Raw genomic sequence first — 23,445 nt, 5'->3', positions numbered from 1 at the left:
CTTTCTCTCTTTCTATCTATCTATCTATCTATCTATCTATCTATCTATCTATCTATCTATATATATATATATATATATATATATATATATATATATATATATATATATATATATAGCTATCTATCTATATTTATCTATCTATCAATCTTTCTATCTGGACTATCTTGTTAGAATTTGCCAATTAAAAGGTCCTTTGAGACAAAGATTACTTTTTTTAATTAAACAATATAACACATTGATGACAGAGACCAGATCAGCTAATCTTACTGGGACATTGGTAGAAACTTGCAAAAACTGTAATTAAAAAAAGGTTTGGAAAACTTACTTTCTGTTAAAGGCAAAGCTAGATAGACACACAGATGGATAGATACACCTGAGAATATGTGGGTGAAACCACAGAGCTGTTTTTCTTCATCCTATCGGAGACATTTTCTCTGCTAACAGCCATGTCACCGACTGGGTGAGTGATACCGCAAGTCTTTTTCATCTAATCCACCCAGAACGCCTTTCTCACCCTCAAACACATTTAAATCACTGACATGTTTCTTTTTTCTCTCACAAAAAAAAGAGCGTTCAAACTGCATCTTTGAAGGGTTGGGGGCATGTGTGTGTCACTCACTGTGAGGGGGTCTTTCCTACAGCTGCTGTTTAGTCACCTCCACTGTATCTGAATATGAGGTGAAGGTACTGTGAAGGAAAAAGCCCCGGACATGGAAACAATTGAGCTTTAAGCTTGAGGGAATGCAGATGATTATGTTAATGGGATTAGCTGGAAAATAGTCAAATCGTATTGCTTCTGTGGACGTATAGCAGATGACTAGTTTGTTCCTGTGTAGAGCTCATATTATATCTACTCTTGTCACAGACACGGTTTTTATTTTCTAATTTTACATCAGCATTAAGCTCTTAATAAAGAACACAGAAGCGCCAGACTTTCTGACTTATTGTAAACACTGCTGTGGTTTAATTTCAATAACTGATATGATTATATCACATGTGTGTAGGTGATGAAATATAATGTTCCATTGTGTTTTACTGGCAGAGGAAGCAGAGCACAGATACAAAAAATGCCGCTCGACTGAGAAATTTTATCAATTGTGTTCAGTCAGCATTTTGTTCAGCACTGTGAGGTTGAAGATGGAAATATGACTTTTTATCTGCCATGCAAAGAATAAAGTCATGATACATGTTTCTGTCTGAATTATGGCATTCGGTGAAAGATACTCCCCCCTGAACTATTCATCAGAGGCTTCATCTTCTGCACAAATAAATATAATTTTACTTCATTTATTGTGTATGTTTTTTTCTTTTCTTCAACTACGAATCCAAAGTATCTCTGCACTGAGTTTTTTTAGTTTTTGCACACCAAAAAGAAAGTCAAAAATCCTTAATTCAGATTTATTTAAAGAAACACTGCACAGTTACAGTAAGACAGCAAGTCTTTTCTGCATACACTGTTGCAGTGCGGTTAAGTTAAATGGAATCTAATGTTTAATAAAGTTTTGTCTGGTTTAAATTTCCAAACACTCGCTGCCGTCTTAGTAATAATGAAATGAAGACAAAGATCAGTTTTGCTGCACTAGTTTCTTTGAAAATGACAAAATATTCCACCAAGCTCTTCACAACAGTAAAACTGAAAGTATCAGTTTGTGTGTGTGTGTGTGTGTGTGTGTGTGTGTGTGTGTGTGTGTGTGTGTGTGTGTGTGTGTGTGTGTGTGCATGCGTGTATCCGACCGTGCATGCGTGCGCGCGTGCGAGTGTGTGTGTGTGTTTGGATCTATGATCTATGTTAGGTAGAGAGCGAGAGTATGTAACAGCCTGGATGTCTGCAGGTTTTCATGTGTTCATCCAGCTCGAGGTTTAACAGCTGATCTCACTGATTAGAAGTGAACAGTAAGATATTATTTGTTGCTGGAATGAAACTGTGCATTGTTCCAGAGCTCCATCTGTAAAATGCATCATAACCCGGCCAGATCCTAAAAGATCATAAAGAAAACTGCAAGGTATTTTCTTACAACACAATGCCTCTATGGTACTTGTACAGTTATGTTTGACCCTATGGTTAGAATAGGAAATACTTTATATTTATTAAAGGTTTGATAGATACAGATACAACATACACATGCAAACAGGAACTATGCATTAAACTAACTTTGACTTTTTTCGACATACTATACAAATACTTTTTGTCTTTTTTTCAACATCATATACTAGGATTTTTTTTAACATTTTTTAACATACTTTACTTTGACTTTATATGACTTTTTTCGACATATGATACTATGACTTTTTTTTACTTTTTTCGACCTACAATACTATGACTTTTTTTTACTTTTATCGACATACTATATTATGACTTTTTTCGATATACTATATTACGACTTTTTTCAAGATACTATGACTTTTTCCTGACTTTTTTTCATGCCTAAAGAAGTCATAAAAAAGTCCTAAAAAAAGGAGAAACGTCTTGAAAAAGTATAGTGTGTCAAGAAGCATCGCAACAGAGACATCTAGATACAACAGGGACACACCATAGATTTTAGTGCTTCTATTTTTTTAAATAAATTTTATAGCATATTTATTCAGCTATTACTATTTGTAGAAGCTTTTGTACTTTTAAATTATTATTATTAAAAGCAATTGTCATGGGCCCCTTTAAGTGTTTTGACCCATGTCTGTATCCAACAACAGAGATCTTTAACAGGGCGTCCTCAGAGTTACTGCAGGGGGTCCACCAAATAGTTTGATAACCTTTCCAACATTTTTCTTAAAAAATATGTCTGAAAATATACATTTACATGAGAGCAACGTATTATTAGCAAATAGATACAGATACAATTGAGCTGAAGGATTCAATACGCCTTGCACATGTATGCAATAACATTGGCATATGATGTATATGAATATGTTAATAATGATCATTGTTGTATCTTAGTATTGTATGCACCATAAGAAGCTGTGTTTATAGGCTTTAGGCTCAGTTTGTTGTTTTTACTGTAAATTTAGTAGGCAGCATACCCTTTGATCTGCTCCCCCTACACCTCTGAGATCCTGTGTCATGACAATTTTACATATTTTGTCACCCTTGATTTTCTGAATTCATGTGTTTGCCTATTTAACTTTATAAAGAAAATAACTAATAATCAATAATTTGCATTGGATGTCTGTGGATGTTGCCCTCCCTCTACTGGTAAACATGATGCAAAGACCGTCAAACGATTGTTTCTGCGCTGCTCTAACGACAACACGGTACTGTCGCTGTGCATTGTGGGACACAGAGTAAGATGGAGGCGGCCACTAGCAGCATGTTGACGCCTCAATAACACATTTTTCAAGCGTTATATCTCCTCTCAAGGTTATAATTTATGCTTCGTTGTAATAATAAGGGAAGAGTAAAGTAGAACAAGGTCGCGGCTGGACGTGGAAACTGGTAATGTTCATTTTACGGCATTAATCGGTTGTTAGCTAACTTAAAGCTAAGGCTAAGGGTCAATGTAAAGATACGTGAACAGAAGGAAACCCTGACCAGACAACACAGATACAAAGCATCAAATAGCAGTTTAGCCCGAGTGAACTGAATACCTTTCATGTGTAGGTGATGGTGAGTGTGTTATTGCAGAAACATGTCTGTCCTGGGCGGGTTTCTGAGAGCTGGAGCGACCTTCTGTCAGTCTGCTGGGACTCTGCTGCACACAGCCAGGGCCATCTCCACTGGTGAGGACTGCTCCTGTGGCTTAATCCAGTTTGTTTTGTGTCTTTACTGTCATAACAAGATTACTTTATATGCATACAGTGCGTGCCTTTGTTGATTATTTTTGAAGACTATGCATGACCATTTATTAAATTATATCTCTAAAGGGGAAATTAAAGTTCAAGGTCTCGGGCTCCTTCCAGCAATGCTTATAAAATAGATATAAGATAAAACAGGAGGATTACAATAAAGAATGAAACAACAATTTAGTAAAATACAAAATAAAGTAATTTACACTGTTGCCAATAAAGTTGGAATCAGATATGTTTTACCTCTTCTCGTGAAATTATCGTGTTAATGTGATTTATTCTTGATAGATCAGGTGTAAGTCTTTTAAAAATTATATTGATCAATCTCTTCCAAACAAATCACAGTGACAATTTAATCATATATAAATACAAATGAAAAAAAAAACACAAAATCATTACAACTTTATGGTCAACAGTGTAGATTAAACAGCGATTGGGATGAATAAAATGTAAATAGGAATGTATATGCATATAATTAGATCTTACAACAGCACAGGAAACAGACCCCATAAGGATCTAAGTATTGTACAATTATACCATGAAGCAAAATTCAAACCATATTTGCAGATTTAAACAAGTAAAGTTAAAAAAACCAATAATAAATCCCCATAATAATAAGTCAGGTTACTTAAATGTGCGTCCTTTAAATGTACATTAATGAGGAAGTGACTTCTACAGATAAAGCATTATCGTTTTATCTGCTGATATATTTTTTTAATAATCAAGTGATTGTTTCTTGAGCCAAAACAACCAAGCATTTTTACTTGATTTAAGTAAAAATGCAAGTAGTACATAAAAAGCAACAACAAAGAAAATCGAGAATTTGAAGTGGAGAGACCTCTTCCTGTAGCTCCATCCTCTCTGTCATGAGCCAATAAGAACGCTCTCTCTTTCTGAAATGACCCGTGAATGACCAAAGTCTTCCGTCACAGGCTAGATTTTCGGAAGCCTAAAAACAGAGCTGAAAGAGGTGCAGAAGTCTAGTTTTCTCTCAGAACACTTGAATTACAATACCATGAACAATTATTCTGGATATTTTTTGCCCAACATCACCGAAAATAAACTTCCTACCCCGGGCTTAAATGATTGATACTCTCAGAATTAATTTTATGCTGATCAACTAATGAATTCATCTATGTATTGTAGCAGAACTTAACGTAGTATACGTGCAAAAAGTACTGAATTCTGACCTGAAACAATGTGCTTTCTTCAGGTACATGCTGTCAGATCAGGATGCATTCGATCCCTCAGCCTAAGAAGGTGGACAGGTGGACTGAGAAGAGGACCATGCATGGCGTTTATGATAACATAGGCATCTTAGGTAAGTGTCCTCATCCAGTTAAAAAGCCTATTTGAGAGAGTCAAATGGAATTTTCCAGAAAAAGGCTGAATTTAGAATCGTAAGTGTGCATGCTGTTTCACTACAACTGCAGAATAAGTCCTTGGAGACAGTTTTAAAAGATAAATTGTGTATATAGTAAAAGCCAGACCAATTTAACATCCTGGGTCAGATGGTGCCTTGCAGAGTTTTCTGATCTCATCCCTTTGTGTCTGCAGGGGACTTTAAAGTTCACCCCAAAGACCTCATCAAGGCTCCCTGCTGGCTGAAAGGTTTCAATGGCAACGAACTGCAGCGACTAGTTAGAAAGAAGAAGATGGTGGGAGACAGAATGATGACTCTGGACAAACACAACTTGGAGAAGAGGATCCACTTCCTCTACAGACGCTACAACCGCACCGGCAAACACCGCTAACAGTGAACATAACGTACCGCCAAATGAATCGGACCAGCCAATCAAGACTGGAGTTTAGTTGTTTGATTTCATGCTCTCAACGTGTTGTATGTAGCTGTTTTCATATTCATATAAAGTGAAGATTTGTGTGTTTCAGAGCTGCATACTTCCTGTACTTATGTTTATCGATTATTTTTGGTCCTGACAAACACAAAATACATGGACAGGAAAAAAAGCTTTGTTTCATTTCTTCTTGAGCAATATTTAAGCTACCTGTCTGCAAGAATTGGCTCCAGAGCATCAGTGTGGTCCGGTTGATATCGGCCTTCAGGTTTATCCCGAAGGTGTTCGATGGGGTTGAAGGCAGGATTCTGTTTAGGTCACTCAAGTTCTTGGATACAAAACTGAGGGAGCCGTACACAGGGGACAAAGGGATGTTGTCATGTTGAAGAGTCTCTAAAGATAAATCTGAGTGGTCATGCAAGGAAAATAAAAAAACGTTTTTTGACCCAGAAACTTTGAGATTCTGGCCAAAAAACGGACTGATATATTTTGGTGATTACCTTTCGAGCCTGCCCTACACCAGATAGGTGGCAATCTAACAGACAGCCAAGGTAACTGACTGACTGATTCCTTGGCTGCAATTGCAGAATCTCCAACTAGGACCTTAAAATCTGGAGCTTTTTTCAAGTTGATCTTTGATCCAAATAAAATTACTTTTGTTTTCCCTAAATTAAGTGATAGCCTGTTGTCAGACATCCACCTGCTAACATTTAAATGTTTTGCGCTAAGTGTTCTTTCAATAATGTCTTTATCCTTTATAGAAACTACCAACGCAGAATCATCTGCACATAAGAAAGTTACATGAACAAACCGACTTTAGATAATTTATATATAAAAGAAAGAAAAATGGTCCCAAAATACACCCCTGAGGAACCCCACAGTCTATGCCTTGTGGTTGAGACATCGTACCCCCTATGTCCACCACTATTCTCCAGATAGGAGCCCACCCAGTTCAACGCTAAGTCACTAAAACCATGACCAGTTTTGCCAGTTTATACAATAAAACACAATGGTCAACCGTATCGAAGGCCATCTGTAGGTCCAACATGACCATGCCACAGAAAGGTCCATTATCCACCTCTTTTTTAAAAATGAAATCAGTTAGAAACAGTAAACATGAATCGGTAGAGTGGGATTTACGGAGGCCAGATTGGTGCTCATAAAGTAGGTTTTGTGATGATACGTGTTAATATGTTCAAAAATGATTTTTTCAATTACCTTTAACAGACTACTCAGAATGGAGACAGGTCTATAATTGCCAGGGTCCAGTTTACATCTCATCTCATCTCATCTTCAACCGCTTATCCGGGGTCGGGTCCCTTTCCCTGGACACATTAACCAGCTCTAACTGGGGGATCCCGAGGCGTTCCCAGGCCAGTGTGGAGATATAATCTCTCCACCTGGTCCTGGGTCTTCCCCGAGGCCTCCTCCCAGCTGGACGTGCCTGGAACACCTCCCTAGGGAGGCGCCCAGGGTTCATCCTTACTAGATGATCCCGAACCACCTCAACTGGCTCCTTTCAACGCAAAGGAGCAGCAGCTTTCTTATAAAGCGGAATCACTCTGGCAATCTTGAGCTTATTGGCAAAGTGCCCTTGACCTGTTTACAATATGAGTACACGGGGTAATGGTCTCCGCAGAATCCCACAAGAACCTAGATGGCATGGAGTCCAACCCTGTGGCCTTTTTTCGTACGAATTTCTGTGCGAACTTTTTCGTAGAAGTTAGTACGTGTTCTGGTTATGAGAACGCGTTGCAAATAGCAATATGTGTCTTTGTGTGTAAACAACTGAACTGTAACAGACCTCATACTGTATACAATAGTTCCCTGAGATTGGAGGAGATTACTTATTAGTTAAATGCTTTATATACACCTGCAACCTTTCAGAAATGTCAAATCCATATTTTGATGTAGGGGGTGATAAACAACTTCCACATTGGGTTACACATATGCAACTCTTCCCTCCCTTGCTAATAAAGTTTCAGATCTGGGTCATGCAACAAAAGCTCATGGCTCAGGTGTTTCCTCTCTGACCGTAGTGAATTTAATTCAACAGCAGTTAGTAAATCAATATTTTTTAATAATTTTCATAGCTGATTACTAGTTTAAACAAAACAATATGTCCCAAATCTTTAGGTCCCATGCAACATCTCAAAAACTAGATGATTCTCATTTCATAGATAATTGGTGATCTTTTTCTACTACTTTCTGACATGTTAGTGACATTTAATCAAATAAGCAGCAAACTGATGATGGAAATGTTATTACATTTACTTACTGATTTAGTTAGCGGGTTAGTTAACTGGTAAACAAATAAATATTATAACCATAACTTACTGCAATAAGAAGTCAGGAACAGTTGACGATCAACTGGCTTGTAGTGGGTTTCTAGTAAGCAGACCAGATTTTGGCTTGTTAAGGTAGAAATTAAATATATATATATTGGTGATAATAAATTAGAACATATATGTAATAAAAAAGGAAAAGGGCCTGCTGAATGTTTGTGAAATCATAAACTAGCCAGTTATTTTCCTTGTAAAGAATTAAGTATGGAAGCTTTATATTACATTTGTATTTGTAAACAGCAACTCCTGCTGCAGAAAACATCCCTGTAACCATGACATGGCAGCGCTAAAGTTCAATTTATTTGGGTTTGATGGGAAAACATTATGTTCGGCGTCAGACTGAGGAAAGACTGAACCCAAAGTGTGTAAAGAAGTCAGTTACATTTGGAGGGGGAAGTGTCAGAGTCCAGATCTAAACCCCATAGAGAATCTCTGGAAACCCACTACAGAGCCAGATCAAACCAGAGCAGTGTGAGAAACTAGTGATGTCCTGTGGGCGCAGGTGTGCTGAAGTCATTCAAAGCTGTGGCCTCTACACTTCCTATTCATTTCTTAATCCTATAGCACTAAGAAAACATTGTTTAAATCTTCTCTTCTGACACAATGGTTAATGTTCTCTAATTTTGCTCGATGATTTTCTTTACAAAATAATAAAGGTTTTTGTTGAAGTGCCTTGGTTATTTAAAAAAACATGCTATTCTATCAAATTCTGAACAGTAAAAAAAGAACAATATTTCATAATAAATCAACTATTAATACTTTGTTCTCTAATTTTGATCTTAAGTGTATAAGTCATGTGGGCCACCCCAGTCTTAAAGGTGTGGACACGGCCCTGCACTCTGCCTATCCTGTACCGCAGTGACGTCCTGCCGCCCTATCCGACAAAGAGAGCTGCAGTACTGCAAAGTGTGAAGGGGGGAGAGAGAAGGGGAGGGAGGGGGTGCCGCACTGTCGTTACGAGTCCAAGTGGAGAAGACAGGAGGAGAGACGCATTATTGCAGCAGCCGTACAGTGCCACAGCACTTTGCACGGCCGAAACTACCGCACTTGCCCACAAGACGCACGTACATCCGTCAGCGCAGGGAGACAGCGAGAAATAGAGAGAGAGAGAGAAATAGAGAGAGAGAAAGAGAGAGAGAGAGAGAGAGAGGTGGGGGTGACAGAAATCCAAGACAGACAACTGATTTTCTCATGACTGGACTTTTTGCAAGCTTAATTTTTAAAATCGCACGCATTTGCCAGTAGCTCTTAGAAGCGACAACTCCAAAACAACCAATCAGTGCTGCGTGTCAGCATCCAGGAGCAGCTCTAAAGGGACTCAGCATCCAGTCGGAGGAAGCTGCACGCAGCACCGCAGGACTGTAAACCTCCGTGGATGCCCTCTTAAATGGATTATAATTTAGAAGTACTTTTCTCCTGAGCTCGCTCTCGCTCTCCTCCACTTCCAGTCACGCGGTGAATTATCGCCCGCTCCGTTTTGCGCGCCTCGGTACATTGCGGTACTTTTGCTGACGACTTGCAGAATAAATGCATCGCTAGAAGATCGGCTCCACTGCGCCAAGAAGACCCTCCGCCTCCGTTTACCGTTAGTGCGGCACTTTCATCACTTTGCTGATTGAAAGAAATCGGACTTTCGTTTGGACAAGTGCCTCGAAATTGTCGTCTCGTTGTTATTTCTGCGATCTCGCTGTTTTTTTTCTTCTTCTTCTTCTTCTTCTCGTGTTGTTCTTCAGACCCTCCCTCCCCCTCCACCTCACAGCCCTCACCCCTCCTCCGCTGCCCGTGAGTCAGTTCAAACAGCTGCATAGAAGATGTGAGTATTAATGCGGCGTTTCCGCTGCGCTCTTTTCACCATAGCTGCATTAAAAATAGTTCAGCTTCTCTGGATATATACACATGTATTCAAACCGTTTATTTCTTTGTGTGCTTTTTTCCACGGTGGGGGTCTGAAACTGAACTGATTTCTTTCAGCTTGATGGATTTTGCTGACGCAAGTAAAATTCTCCGTCACACCATCACTAAATTATGTATTCAGGGGTTGACTGCTGCTGCTGCTGCCTCTGTAAAACCTTAGGTGGAGTTAAATTGAGTAAAAAGAAAAGGAAAATATGAAGAAAAAAGATCATTTTCACCGCAGATTTAAAAAGACAGTCAATTTGTAACTCAGCATATTGTGGGTCAGAGGGTCTGAGGTCATCATCACCTGCTCATGTCAAATATCTGGTGGATCAGATTAAGATTAAGACATCTACGTTCCTTATCTGCTAAATGAATAGTTTGTCATGATCTGTATTAAATATTAAACTGTCCATCAGTCAGTCAGCGGCTGCTCCACCGAGGAGCTTGTTTGCTCAGTTTTAAACCCCCTCTTCCCCCTGCTGGATTAACCCCTTCCCCTCCTCTGCAAATCACTCTCCATCTTTACCTTTTCTTCTCAGTTCCCCTTCAGCTCTGTAATCCATCACAAGAACTTCCCCTTTCCCTTTTTTTCTCTCCACAAAACCCTCTCTCCCATTATTCTTGCTTCCCATCTGTGGCCTATTTTTTCTTTCACTCCATTGCATCTTTCAAATCACCACCCTTTGCATCCTATTTTCTGCATTGCTCACCCTACATCCCCCCTGCATAATATGCAGTTTTCTCCTTTTGCTATGTGGTGGCTTTATCCCTCCTCTTTAACTAAAATTAGCTTCACTTTTTCATAAGCACACATCAGTTATCAGAAATACCAAAACAGTTCCTCTTCATCCTCCTCTTGCGTGCTTCTGCTCAGGTCTGCCCCAGATGCCGCTGCCCCAGGTGGAGCCCCCGGTGCTCCAGGAGCCCCTGGCCCAGATGGAGCCCCAGGCGGTGGACCACCCAATACCTCCAGCAACCGCAGGCTACAGCAAACACAGGCCCAAGTGGAGGAGGTGAGCCTGACCAGGCCAGACTAGGAATCCTGAGCCAGAGTTTGCAACAATGTGTCAATATTAAAGCAGTTTAATCATGAAATATCTGGACTTACTGTATACGCACAGTGCTTATACTGGACCAGAGACAAGCAGTCATGTAAAATGCTTTGTTGTTGGTCTTATGTCCTCTGGAAATGTCTGGTATTTCTAATGTAGAAGTTTTAAATGGATTGAAACTACTTATTTACTCTTATTTATGATATTTAGCTTCCTTGCCTTTAACCATCCTTGTCACCCCCTTTGTCTCTCTTCCTCACCTCTGCCAAATGCTGTCTCATCCTCGCTGATGGGCTAGGTGGTGGATATCATGCGGGTGAATGTGGACAAGGTTTTGGAAAGGGACCAGAAGCTTTCAGAGCTGGATGACAGAGCGGATGCTCTCCAAGCCGGAGCCTCCCAGTTTGAAAGCTGCGCCGCTAAGCTAAAGAACAAGTACTGGTGGAAGAACTGCAAGGTGGGCACATTAGTGTGGCTCAATTTAATTTACTGTCGTTAGTGAAAGAAACTCAAAGTTATCTGAGTCTCTTTGTATGTTGTGCATACAGTATGATAGAGCATGTGAATAAAATCCTCAGCTCTTTTATTCTAAAGCATGGAACAACTGTTCATGCTGATGTGAGCTGAGGCGAACACACTGTTCTGGGGATCCTGCTCTCTGCTCACTAATCTGTTAATGAGCTGCTGTGGAAGGCTGAGCAGATGCTCTGGGGGAAATGGGAAAACGAAGTCTGTTATTGTAGAGTCAGACTTAGAAATACTCAAATGTCCTAGATGTTTTGTTGTTCAGTAAATTCCTTTATAAAAAAAAGTCCCATTATAGGAAATGTTATTGTTTTCCCCTTTCAGATGATGATCATGATGGGAATCATTGGAGTCATTGTGGTTGGAATACTATTCTGTAAGTTGCATCTTGATACTAATACAAATATGGTTTGGATAACTGGTTGACACACAGGATTATTTATAGGCTTTTATTTAAAAAATTAGATTATTTAAAAAATGTAAGAGACAAAACCAACTCATTTGTATTTCTACTCTAACAAGACCACAGCCTGCTTACTGCTGCTGATTGTCAATTATTGTGTGAATGCTGAAAGCACTTTGCTCTCCTGCGTGTATACTTTTTAAAATATTAAGCTCAACACATTCTTACAATGTAAACCAATGAATAACTTGAGGAACTGAAGGTTGCCAGTTCAACTACTGCTGATATTGTATTATGCTGTTACTACTACAGCCTTTCTTCTACCTTTTACCTCAGTTTCTAGTGCTATTTTTGAATTATTAATGATTCAAAGTAATATTTCATCTGCCTCTGTGTCTGATGATTTAAACTATTTGTGGGACTTGTGATCAGGGGGTCAAATCCTGTCAAAAAATAAGAATTGTCATTGAAACATTGTTGATTGTACTCACAAACAGGGTTTTATACGTGTTAAACATGAATAAATCATTAACGCATTTCAGCTTTCAGCATTCAAATGCATTTTCTGCAGGAAAATGCATTCTCTAGTTCATCCTATTACAGTAGAATAATGATTATAATGCTGTTTTTTTAACAGTTCTTCGTTAAAAAACAAACCTGTAAACACTACAATATACAGGAAGAAGAGCGGACTGGTCTCTCCCTGTTGTTTTAAGTGATGTATTGCCAGAGCCATTAGACTAATGACTTCCTCTCCTTCTCTTTCCTTCGCAGTGTACTTCTTCTACTGAGCTCAGCCCATCAATACAGATGGATATGGACTTGCGAATATGAGAGGGAAGAGAAAAAAAAGATACCCAAGCGCCACTCCTCCCCTTTTATCCGTCCTCTCCTTCCTCTCTTCACAGTCTTCCATTTAACCATCTTGCACTTATACATGACAGTAGTGTTTATAGGTGTCTCCGCTCTCTTTGTCCCCCTCTCCCTCCCTTCTTGTTGCTTTCTTCCACTGTTTTTAAGTCTCACTCACTCTGTCCTGTCTCTGCACCCCAACGTATTATCGAGGGACGCAGCAGGCGGGGTGAAATAGGAAGAAAGGAAGGGACGGAGGGGGAGGGAAACTTTTTGTGACATGGGAACACACAGGGCAAAATCCTCTGAACGGAGCTATGGGGGGAAATGTACAATGTACAGATGGTGAATGTGTGCAGGGAGATTGAACAAGAGTTTGCCGACCTTTCGACCCCAGATACGCCAAAGCTTGTTCATATTACTTTTTTTGAGAGTCCTACATTTGTAAGTTGATGTTGACATGTCTAACTAACACTTCTTCTCTCACAACTGCTACCATCAATGCTACCTACTAACACACGACCATGTTAGATTAAGAATAGGGACATTTTTGTTGTATTTGCGTGTTTGTGTGTGTGTGTGTGTGTTTTTGTGATCCAAAGCATTGTAGCCAGTAGCTTTTTCCGATTTTAGCCGATGAGCTTTTATTAGTAACTTTTTCATTTTGTTTCCTGCCTAACTTTCTGCAACGTTCAGTAACAACAATGAGATAAAGAAATTGGAGAAAGGGAAAGAGACTGTGTGAGAGTATAAGGTAAGGAAGGGGTGATTCAGGGGAAAGTAATGAACATTTATTCTGTGGATAAATAAAACAAATTCTGGACTCATAAGCAATTATCAATAAAGTAGTTGAATAGCTACGCTTCATCTTACCTTGGTTTTTGGAGGAAGCATAGTGGCAGTGTTAGGCAAAGTGGCATAGTGATATGCACAGCAAGATAAACCGCCACTAACAGACAATCTACTGTACACATGAACTGACCCGGAGGAAGGTCTCTCAACTCTGACTTGGACAGAGTCACAGCCATAGACAGATGAATGTGTGACATCACATTTAATGAACAAATGCCAACTTGTTTTGGAAGTTGTGCAGACAAAGTGTTTGTTTGTTTGATTGTTGTTTAAGTTGATCTGATCTTCAAAAAGCAGGAAAACAGGAGAAAGGACGTTATTAAGAAACCACCCGGCCCTCCCTTCCCATTCCCCCCCTCACTCACATAAAAACAGACTCACCTGTATGGTAACGGCCAAAATGAGGTGTTTGTTCCTAACTTGCATGGCAAACCGTGTCCATAGTTTTGCCTATTTGTGTGATCTGTGTATCTGCCATTTCTGAATCTAACTGCCGACTGTACATTTTCTTTTGTTAGTGGTTTAAACGACCTGTGTATTATGTCTTTCTGATCTGATAATTACAGCTTATGCAATGCAATGATGCTCAAGAGTTTGCCAAATTTCATTAATTTCAAATGCTTTTGAGAGAAAAATAATATTCAGAGATGGCAAACAACTGCTACTATAGTGAACTGTTAAAAACATGTAGTCTTGTATGGGTAGAACAATAATGTCAGATTATGCTCCTAAAAACGTGTTTATAAATTCTTTCAGGTTTTTTGGGGGGGTTATTGAATATAAAGAAAAGCTAATTTTCCTCTCTTCGGACTGATTTTGAGAGTTGATAAAACTGAGATGCAGAATTGTAGCAGTTAGTTATAATTATCTGATGATATTGTGCAAGAACATTATAAGGTAATTACCACGTCAGATATGAGAACGCGTTTTGTGATTTACAACGTGAAAATGCAGTAAGATGATGCAACAGAAAACAAATGCATGCTTACCACTTTTGCTGATGCCAATAAATAAATCATCAACAGAACTGAGTGCTGACCTTTGTTATATTCTCTTGACACATTGAGCCGATTCAGACCTTGTTAGAAAACCTCCACTTCATGTGATGCCAGCTTACAATAAACAGATTCTAGACTTCAGTCACTTTCTGGATGAAATACGGGTACTGATAACGTCAAATACCTTAGAAATGTTTCTGAGTCACTAAATCCTTCATTGTCAAAAAAGTAAATTACATAAAGAGTAAAAATATGAATATCACAAACAAAAAGACAAGTGAGCCATCCATAAAACATAGGCTACATTTAAAAAAAGAGTACCAAATGAAAACTAAAATCAAAATTTAAATTTCCCTCTCTCCACCCGCTGTGCTTACTGAAACTTAACACAAGTAAACAATACTCAACAGCAGATTTATACAGCTAATTAATTATACAGTAAGTTAGTAAAATAACCCCCACACACACAAGATGTTTTGCATTTTTCTGTTCAGTAGAAGCCTAGAAACGTTTGAAGAACCAGTGATCGCTTCTAACGAAATCAGTTATATCTTCCAGACTCACAAATGACACACAGGAAGTCTCTCTGGGCTCAGTTTCAAGTCAAAATGATCTGCTAATAACTACATACAGTACTAACTTATCGCATGACCTGGTAGAAGAAAAGCGCGGTGATGATCAGGAAACCCAGAACCCACCAATAGGAACCTTCAGAGTGAAAGAGACAGAGAACAGTTAGGATTGTATACGGGGTTAACAGTAAGCACAAGATACAGTACACTAATGCAAATCAACAATTTCAAGACATTAAAAGTTTTAATGTAATGTGAAAAATACATTTCTATCTTTCCATTTATACCCCACTCTTATATGTTGATGTTATACTTCAGTTTTTGTAGAAACAAGATGAAACATGTTAATTGGTGAGCTTCAAAGATGCTGGTACAAAGACTTGGTTACATTTACAAGACTGGGTTTCCTTCTTTCCAGTCTTTCTGCCAAGCTAAGCTAACTGGCTGATGGCTGTAGCTTTATATTTAAGGTACAGACATAAGACTGGTTTTGATCTTCTGAGCTAAAAAAATATATATATATATCCCCAAAATGTCAAACTGCTCCTTAAACAACAAACAACAGTCACATATGTATACCTTGTTCTGGACTTTCTACCACCAGACTGACAGAGAGAGGAGCGTCCAGGGCTTGGTGGGTCACCCTGCAGGTGATTTTGGTTCCAGGGGAAACATTGGAGGGCACAGTGAGGTGAGATGACAGGGAATACGTCCCATCACCATGCTGCCGATGGCTGGACAGAGAGCCCTGATCTGGAAACACTGTGGGCTCTGTGTCTGTAGGAGAGAGGGATAACCACTCCATCTGAAAGGCAATCATCAACCAGCACTATCAGCATGTTTCTTCACCAGCACAGTTTCTCTGAGATTCACCTAAATGTAAAAGACTGAACAAATGTAAATGCATATTCTAGTTTCATCAAATTAGTTTTATTAATAATCATAAGGATTTGTTTTAAGTGTTTGATTTCAGAAGATATTTGCTTCAGTTAGACTAGTTTTCTTTTTTTGTTGCTAGTTCTTTGTTTACTTAACTCAATTTTGCTAGGTGTTGGTAAATTTATTTATTTTTGATGTTATTGGGCACAAATAAAAGGCTCCTCAGGTTTTTAGGTAGGACCTAAGACTGGGTACAGAGAAAAAATTTTTTTTCGATTCAAATTGATTTTCATTTGAATGATCCGATATCAATTAATCTAAAAAATGATCCTGGCATCATATGAAACTAGAAGACCAAAGGAATCCATTGGTACCAACCATATCATGCTAAGTTGTCGGGGCTAAATAACGTTCCAAAGTTAGGCTAAATTTTGTATTTCGGGCCTGTGTGTGTGTCACGTGTATAATAACAGAGTGAAAAAAATGAATTTCCCCTTGCGGGATTATTAAAGTAATTCTTCTTCATGGCCATTTTGAAAAGGAGTCCCTTGTCCTCTGACCTCAAGATCTCTCAATAAAAATGTCACTCAATACTCACTGACTGTAGAGCCTGTCCAGTTTACTCCTGATGTAAATGTAATTATTAATATTTTTAATACTGCACCAGGTTTACAACTTGCAGCATTAGTTCTGAGAATCTCTTTTATATCCAAATCGAGAAATCAGTGGTATCACATGGTCATTATTTAAAATCTACATGTAATGCAATAAGTTTAGTATCGTGGCCTCTGTATTGTGATACGTATCGTATTGTATCTTGAGGTTGCAGGCAATACCCAGCCCTAGTACGACCAGCATACACTTGGGATGGTCTACAAATTTTTACCAGAGCAAGAGAGGCATTAGGAATATTTAACCTGTGTACATTATATCCCTATGGTGCATCAGTAACCTTTGGATTTCAAGTTGGAGTTTCATTATGGATAAACAACGGGCGCAACACTAATACCGGGGGATAGTCAGGCAGGTTAACGCATTTCCTTTACTTGTATGATCCACTCAGACTTTGTGTTGTCATCAATATATTAATAGACTGGGATGTTATGCCTAGAGAACGAATAACATAGAACAACAAGAACATACTAGTTACAGACCTGAACATCCAGTGGATAGTATTTAGTGCAGTGGCAGCTCAGCGTTTGGGGTGACGCTGTCTTCAAAACCAGCTTCTCCTCTGACAGTGAAACATGAGGTGGTTCTGAAACAAAGAGAAACAGAGGAAGAAATGAAAGACATTCTGTGGATGATTCTGAACTGAGAGATTGTGGGTGAAACTTACGAATGATGCGGAGTCGAATGACCTGCTGGGCATCGAAAGGGCCAACACTGACAGTGCAGATGTAGGTCCCCTCGTCCGCAACCTTCAGCTTGGTCAGAGTCATTGAGGCGTTACCCTCAACAACCTGGGCAGCATCCATGCTTGATCCCTGCCTTTCTGCGTGCACTGAGGTCAGAAAATTAAACAAGGATTAAGGTCCACTCTCTTGTTTGTTCTGGAGCTTTTGATCATACTAAGATAGCGTTATTATATCATAGAATCATAATACAGTATATGTATGTATGTAACTTTTGCAATTAAATTTCTATTTGTCTCAGTCACCTGTTCATGTCATTGATGATCATTTATTGGAAACATTTGAAACGGCACAATTTTAAATGTTTTTACTTATTGTGATGCATTAACTTTAAGTGTAATTCTGGCACAAAATCTTCCCATGGTCGTTTTCGGAACTTACATACATCAAATAAGCCATCAAGACAGTTTTTTTCGTGTAACAACTATTAATGGAGAAATCGGGGAGAGTCTCAAACAGCCGGACATGGCTAACACTGATTAGCTCGGGGCAGTGCGGTGAAGTCCTTAAAACAGCTTTTTTTAACCACTAAAACTGCTAAAATAACACCAAACCTCTGCATTAGCATGATTAGAACCCTACACATAAAACAAAGCAAAAAACAATGTAGTTCACGGACCTAGAATTTATTAAAAGATTATTTTGAAAGACTTACCAACTGGCCCCTGTACCAGCTCCTTTCGTAGTAAAGTCCATTCAAGTCGAATACCCAATGCAATGCAAAAGGAAGGAGCCCATTGATGCTTAGGTTAATGTGTAAGGACTCTTACCAAGCTACTGCAGAGGTCTGGTGTTATTTTGAGCAGTTTTAGTTGTTAAAAAAAATGTAGTTAAACTATAAGATTCTTCTTCTTTTTATTAATATCATTATTATTATTATTATTATTATAACATCCACATGGAGCCATACTCTTCTACTTAAAGACCCTGGATTAACCAGGAGAGGCCGGGCACACCTGTTCACACAGCACTTACCCACTGCATTTCCTTCAGCATCATCCAGCCTCGTCTTCATTTCAAACACTTTCCACCCTTTTCCCCTGTGCTGCAGTCGCCATTCAATGTCCACATCCTGCGCTAAGGGTATCTCCTGCTGTTTGAAGCCACAGCTAAGGAGAACATCACCTCTCAGAGGCGCAGTTACTGACTTTATTTGGGAAAACACCAGGAATATCACTGAGGGACAGAAAGCAAGGACACCAGGAAAAAGTAGTGAGTATGATGGTATTTATGGAAACAATTCAATAAAAAGATGAAATGTGAACAAAGTCTGGATCTCACCCTCAGACAGAAGAGTTCCCGAATGGCTGAGAGGCAGACCCAGTTTGTTTTGCATGAGGGTCGACTGATTCTTCTCCACCGCCAAAGTCTGCAGAACCAACGAGGTGCTGAACTCACTTCCCTCCACATTAAGAGACACCATGAAATAAGATGGTTCTGAACTTTCCTGGGGTCCACGAGGAGAGTAGCGACTTATTTCGCACATCACCTCCTGCTCATTGCAGTCTGCATGGAGCAACACATGTGCATTGGGGATCTCAGGTGACGACACTGGCACAGAGAGATGAGAGATAGAAGTTCAACACAAGGTTGTGCTTACATAACACCAGACTTTATACGTAGAGAAGGCAGTGAAAACCTCTGGCTTCCAACAGGATGGCATCTGGGTCAGGGATTGAAGGCGCCACAAACGGAGTGAGTGTCTCGAGCGATTCGCCAGGAGCCCCTGCGACGTCTCTTAAGACAAGAGTGGCTGGAGTCCGTGAGAAGAGAGCGCCACCTCCCATTCCACCCAGTCCGACTCCCTCCTCCACCAAGGTGCAGGAAAGTACCACATCTGCAACCCCATCACCTGAGACACAAAACAAATCAAAGTCTTCCTGAACATCTTCATTCATCATCTGGAAAAAATTAGTCTCATGTTGCGACTACAGTAAAACTGTGACAACTAACCACTTTTAACTTTAATTAAAAGTTTACAATTTTTTACATAATCAGGCAAACAAATAGTCTACCAGAAGACTTCTATTAAACAAATATGAATAAGGCTTTCTTTTATGGTCCCATTATTTCCTAATAATGTCTTGAAAGTTTCCTGGAACACATTATTTGTTAATAAGGCAAATAAAGACGTATTTTAGTTTGTTTTGTTGTGTTAAATCTACAAACCACATGTTGGTGTCCAGAGGAATTTACTTCACAAACAGCTCCATTCAAACCCAAGTAAATATTCATTCATTTACTATTGAAAAATGTATTTATACGTGTTGAACCGTTAATTTGCCATGAGATAAACTTCGTGTTCCTGTAATCAATTGGAAGTGTACTGTATTTTATAATAAGTGTAAATTAGTAAGCTCTTTACAGGAAACTTCCCAGGGATTCACAGTCGAAATATGCTCCATTAGACATTGTGAAATGAATACTTCTCTAAAAATTTCTGAGCTTGACATTAAAGTGTAGGTTCATTTATTACAACTTCTACGTTTGTGTGTCATTCATCATTCAGTGCTGCATCAACATGCCAGGATCAATGCTCTTACCACAAACGCACGTCAGGAAGTATCCAAACAAAATGACTTTAATAATCATCATGGAGCCCTGTTTCCGTTTAAATAGATAACTAAATATAACAGTTTAAGAGCCTAAAACAAAGTGAAACGGAACACAAAAAGCACCTCCGCACTTTCACTTTTGATTTCAACAACTAATGACAGCTCACTGCATCGCTTCGGTTGCAGCCTTTCCTTCATCCCACCGATAATGTGCATAATAATAAACTCATAAACTCAACACAATATAGCCCAATACTAAACTCTTGATGTGGTACTGGAGCTGTGAGCCTGCGTCGCTGTCTGGCGCATGCGCATAACGCACCAGTGAAGTGCGAAAGTGAAAGCAGAATGAGTAGACACGATGGACCAATCAGAGCGCAGCAGGGAACGGGTCATCACCATGGAAACAAGCACCGATGTCCGTATTTCACTTAAATCACTCGGTCGTTTGTTATGTAGGCTATTGAATTAGATATAGATATTGAATATTGATGTTTATTCAACAACTAAATTACTTTAGACATAGGATCATTGGTGTCTCTGTGTGTTTTTATTATTCATCAAAAATTCAGCCAGTTGCAATACAAATACACAATAAAATTCCAGAGAGCAGAATAAATCACACTAAGTATACAGTATAAACACATTTCAGACCCGTTTAGTTATGTCCACTTTTTACCTCTCTTCAACATAAAGAGCTCTGACAAGTTTTGGATTTTTGTAACCTTAAAATGCCCCTAATGCGTATGGTGCACTTAAATGTAAAAGAAATCCACCAGGTACTGAAACTTAACAATATTCAATTCTCATATTGTTCCGATAAAAGTCTGACGAATCATTTTATTCAGACCAAATAAAAGTTTCGGACCTCCAACTAGGCAAAGTGCACTGTAATGCCTGTTAAAGTGGAACTTCCTTCTTTTGAATTCAAGGGAGATCAATCTACCCCGAAATCTCCTACCCTTCTTCTTAGGGGCCGTCCATACGAACGCGGGTATTTTTGAAACCGTGTGTTTCTCTGCAAGGTTTGGCCTTTCATCCACATGTAACCACAGTTGTGGGCTCCTGAAACTGGAGTTTTTTGTAATCGGAGTCCAGGGTGAATTTTTTCGAAAAGTCCGGTTTCAGAAGTCATGTGTGGACAGGAAAACCAATGAAAACCGCTATTTCTTGTCGACATTGTTTGACATAACACTGTGCGATGGTAAACAGTAAGTTGTATCCATGGAGACTTGTGGAGTACTCTAGACATGACCAGCGGATGGAGGCAGATTTTGCAGTTTCATGCAGACGGACATATTTTTTAAGACACCAGTGGTGTGGACAGGATTTTTTTTTAAACCGGGGGCCATAAAAGTTTGGTTTCAAAAATACTCGTGTTCCTGTGGACAAGGTCTTAGTTGGAGGTCCTCAACTTCGAACTTCGCATGACACTGGAACACAGTATTTCTCCTCTTTACCGCACGTGTCAGGCTGAAGGGGGCATCAGATGTCAGGCAGGGGGAAGAGGGTGGGACTTTCGAGGGAAGAGCAGGGAGACATGCCAGAAAGGTAAGAATAGCTTTAAGTTTCATGAATCTCACTACAAAACAGGCAATGCTATCACAAAATAAATTATTTTTAAACTTGGCTGTCTGCCACAGGGTGCTACTAAACTAAGCATGTGCAGAGTAAATCAGTAGATTCAAAGCTTGTTTCTGATTGGAAACGTGACTAAAACATGCAACATGAAGGTAAAAGGGTTCCTGACCAAGCTTACCATATAAGACAGTTGGTCCACCCCATGTCTGCAATACATTTATCTCTATGTGACCGGCATTTTAGGCAAAATGTCCTGCACTGAAATGGACCATTAATGTCACACAGACTTTGGTTTGTAGTATTTTTCCAGGATTTGTTTGCCTTGACAAAAATAAATGTGGATGTAAGAAGAAGAGAGTAAATAATGAAAACTAGAAAAATGGTGAGTAAGTAATTGATGGCAATAAACAATCATATAGTGCAAGGTATTACAGTGACTGTCAAATACCAAGTTGGTGAGAGGAAGTTGAAGTGGATACCATCATCTTTACCTGAGGAAAACATGTGAAATCAAAGTTATCTCAGGACACTTTCCATAAGGAGTGGGTCTAGAGTGCACCCTATGATTTACAGAGACCTTAAAACCCCAACATTGGCAGCAGTGTCAACGAATAGCTTCCTTTTACCAGGCAGGAGCATTGGGCAGACCGTAGACTCTATGGTGGGCGGCCATCTGTCTCTCAATTTTGAGTATGGGGGAGAGGGAGGGTAGAGAGACAGAGAGAGATAGAGAGAGAGATAAGAGAGGAAGAGAGAGAGAGAGAGAGAGAGAGAGATAGAGAGAGAGAGATACACAGCAACCACAATAACTTCAGCTATGATAATAATAGAAAATGTGAATAATTATGATGAAGACAGTAGTAGTTATAATAGTAGCAGGAGGCATCAAGCAGGACCAATGCAGCAGCCAGTGCAACCATGATCCGAAGAAAACCTGTAAGATGAAAAAGCACTAGGACTCCGGGGAAGAAGTTAAGTTAGTAACATACATTAATGGGATACAGATGGAGAGAGAGACAGAGAGGGAGAGAGGAGAGAGAAGCTCTGAGTGTCGTGGAAGTTCCCCAGCAGACCAGGCCTATAACAGCATAGCTTAGAGGTGGTCCAAGGCAAACCTGAGTTGGGCCTAACTATAAGCTTTTTCAAAGTTTTAAGTTTCAATTCAATTCAATTCAATTTTATTTTATTTATAGTGCTGAATCATAAGAAACGTTATCTCAGGACACTTTACACAGTAGGTAAAGACCACACTCAATGACTTATTTATGATTTACATAGACCCAACAATTCCCCCGTAGAGTACGGTGGCAACGAAAACCTTCCCTATAACAGGCAGGAACGCTGGACAGACCCAGCTCTGTGGAGGACGGCCGTCTGTCTTGACCGGTTGGGGAGGAAGAAAAGGAGAGAGAAAGAGAGAAAAGACGGACAGATGGACAGAGAGAGAGACAAGGACAGACACGAAGACAGAGAGACAGACACACTTCCAGAAATGCAAGCAACCAAAGAGCAACAGTAACTATAATAATATCTATAGTAATGTAAATATGACTTATATGTTATGGTAGTTGATATAGCAGAATAGTAGAAACAAGCACAGCTAAGGAATCTAAGTCTACTTTTAAATGTGGGGACGGTGTCTGCTGAACCAAACCAAAGCTGGGAGTTGGTTCCACAGGAGAAGAGCCTGCTAACTGAAGGCTCTGCCTCCTATTTTACCTTCGGAGACTCTAGGAAACACAAGTGACCCTGCATTCTGAGAGCGCAGAGTTGTAGTGGGGTATTAAGGTACTATGAGCTCCTTAAGAAATGATGGTGCCTGACCATTAAGAGCTTTGTAGGTGAGGAGAAGGATTTTAAATTTTATTCTAGATTTTACAGGGGAGCCAGTGCAGAGAAGCTAATTCAGGAGAAATACGGTCTGTTTTTTATATATATGTG

The 23,445-nt window shown here is 39.4% G+C and overlaps 3 protein-coding genes across 3 annotated transcripts; 2 read left to right on the top strand and 1 right to left on the bottom strand.

Annotated features, from left to right (window-relative positions):
- The first annotated feature begins 3,280 nt into the window (after nucleotides 1–3,280).
- mrpl51 (mitochondrial ribosomal protein L51) lies at nucleotides 3,281–5,739 on the top strand. The gene is made up of 4 exons (XM_083919057.1): nucleotides 3,281–3,430; nucleotides 3,620–3,714; nucleotides 4,994–5,101; nucleotides 5,338–5,739. The coding sequence occupies exons 2-4, from the start codon at nucleotides 3,624–3,626 to the stop codon at nucleotides 5,532–5,534; spliced, it is 396 nt and encodes a 131-aa protein (XP_083775183.1). The 5' UTR covers nucleotides 3,281–3,430; nucleotides 3,620–3,623; the 3' UTR covers nucleotides 5,535–5,739.
- Nucleotides 5,740–8,947: 3,208 nt separating this feature from the next.
- Nucleotides 8,948–14,531, top strand: vamp1b (vesicle associated membrane protein 1b). The gene is made up of 5 exons (XM_083919235.1): nucleotides 8,948–9,734; nucleotides 10,695–10,833; nucleotides 11,171–11,329; nucleotides 11,722–11,773; nucleotides 12,575–14,531. Coding segments are annotated over exons 1-5 (369 nt in total). The 5' UTR covers nucleotides 8,948–9,732; the 3' UTR covers nucleotides 12,592–14,531.
- A 194-nt stretch (nucleotides 14,532–14,725) lies between these two features.
- Nucleotides 14,726–20,205, bottom strand: tapbpl (TAP binding protein like). The gene is made up of 8 exons (XM_083919234.1): nucleotides 19,912–20,205; nucleotides 19,008–19,220; nucleotides 18,650–18,919; nucleotides 18,344–18,544; nucleotides 17,293–17,457; nucleotides 17,108–17,211; nucleotides 15,654–15,879; nucleotides 14,726–15,210 (listed from the first exon to the last, which is right to left on the bottom strand). The coding sequence occupies exons 1-8, from the start codon at nucleotides 19,961–19,963 to the stop codon at nucleotides 15,143–15,145; spliced, it is 1,299 nt and encodes a 432-aa protein (XP_083775360.1). The 5' UTR covers nucleotides 19,964–20,205; the 3' UTR covers nucleotides 14,726–15,142.
- Between the last annotated feature and the right edge of the window lie 3,240 nt (nucleotides 20,206–23,445).

This window comes from Echiichthys vipera (assembly GCF_963691815.1).
Source record: "Echiichthys vipera genome assembly, chromosome: 8".
In the NCBI taxonomy this organism is placed as follows: Eukaryota; Metazoa; Chordata; class Actinopteri; order Perciformes; family Trachinidae; genus Echiichthys; species Echiichthys vipera.
Note: the sequence above shows the minus strand (reverse complement) of the source record. Positions and strands in the feature narration are given on the sequence as shown.

Excerpts from the sequence above, each read along its gene's own strand:
- mrpl51 (XM_083919057.1), top strand. The coding sequence starts at position 3,624 with ATGTCTGTCCTGGGCGGGTTTCTGAGAGCTGGAGCGACCTTCTGTCAG. Across the intron at positions 3,715-4,993 it reads AGCCAGGGCCATCTCCACTG|GTACATGCTGTCAGATCAGG; the intron begins GTGAGGACTGCT and ends TGCTTTCTTCAG. Across the intron at positions 5,102-5,337 it reads TGATAACATAGGCATCTTAG|GGGACTTTAAAGTTCACCCC; the intron begins GTAAGTGTCCTC and ends TTGTGTCTGCAG.
- vamp1b (XM_083919235.1), top strand. Across the intron at positions 10,834-11,170 it reads CACAGGCCCAAGTGGAGGAG|GTGGTGGATATCATGCGGGT; the intron begins GTGAGCCTGACC and ends CTGATGGGCTAG. Across the intron at positions 11,330-11,721 it reads ACTGGTGGAAGAACTGCAAG|ATGATGATCATGATGGGAAT; the intron begins GTGGGCACATTA and ends TTCCCCTTTCAG.
- tapbpl (XM_083919234.1), bottom strand. The coding sequence starts at position 19,963 with ATGATGATTATTAAAGTCATTTTGTTTGGATACTTCCTGACGTGCGTT. Across the intron at positions 19,221-19,911 it reads CTTCCTGACGTGCGTTTGTG|GTGATGGGGTTGCAGATGTG; the intron begins GTAAGAGCATTG and ends TTTGTGTCTCAG. Across the intron at positions 15,880-17,107 it reads ACTATCCACTGGATGTTCAG|ATGGAGTGGTTATCCCTCTC; the intron begins GTCTGTAACTAG and ends ATTGCCTTTCAG.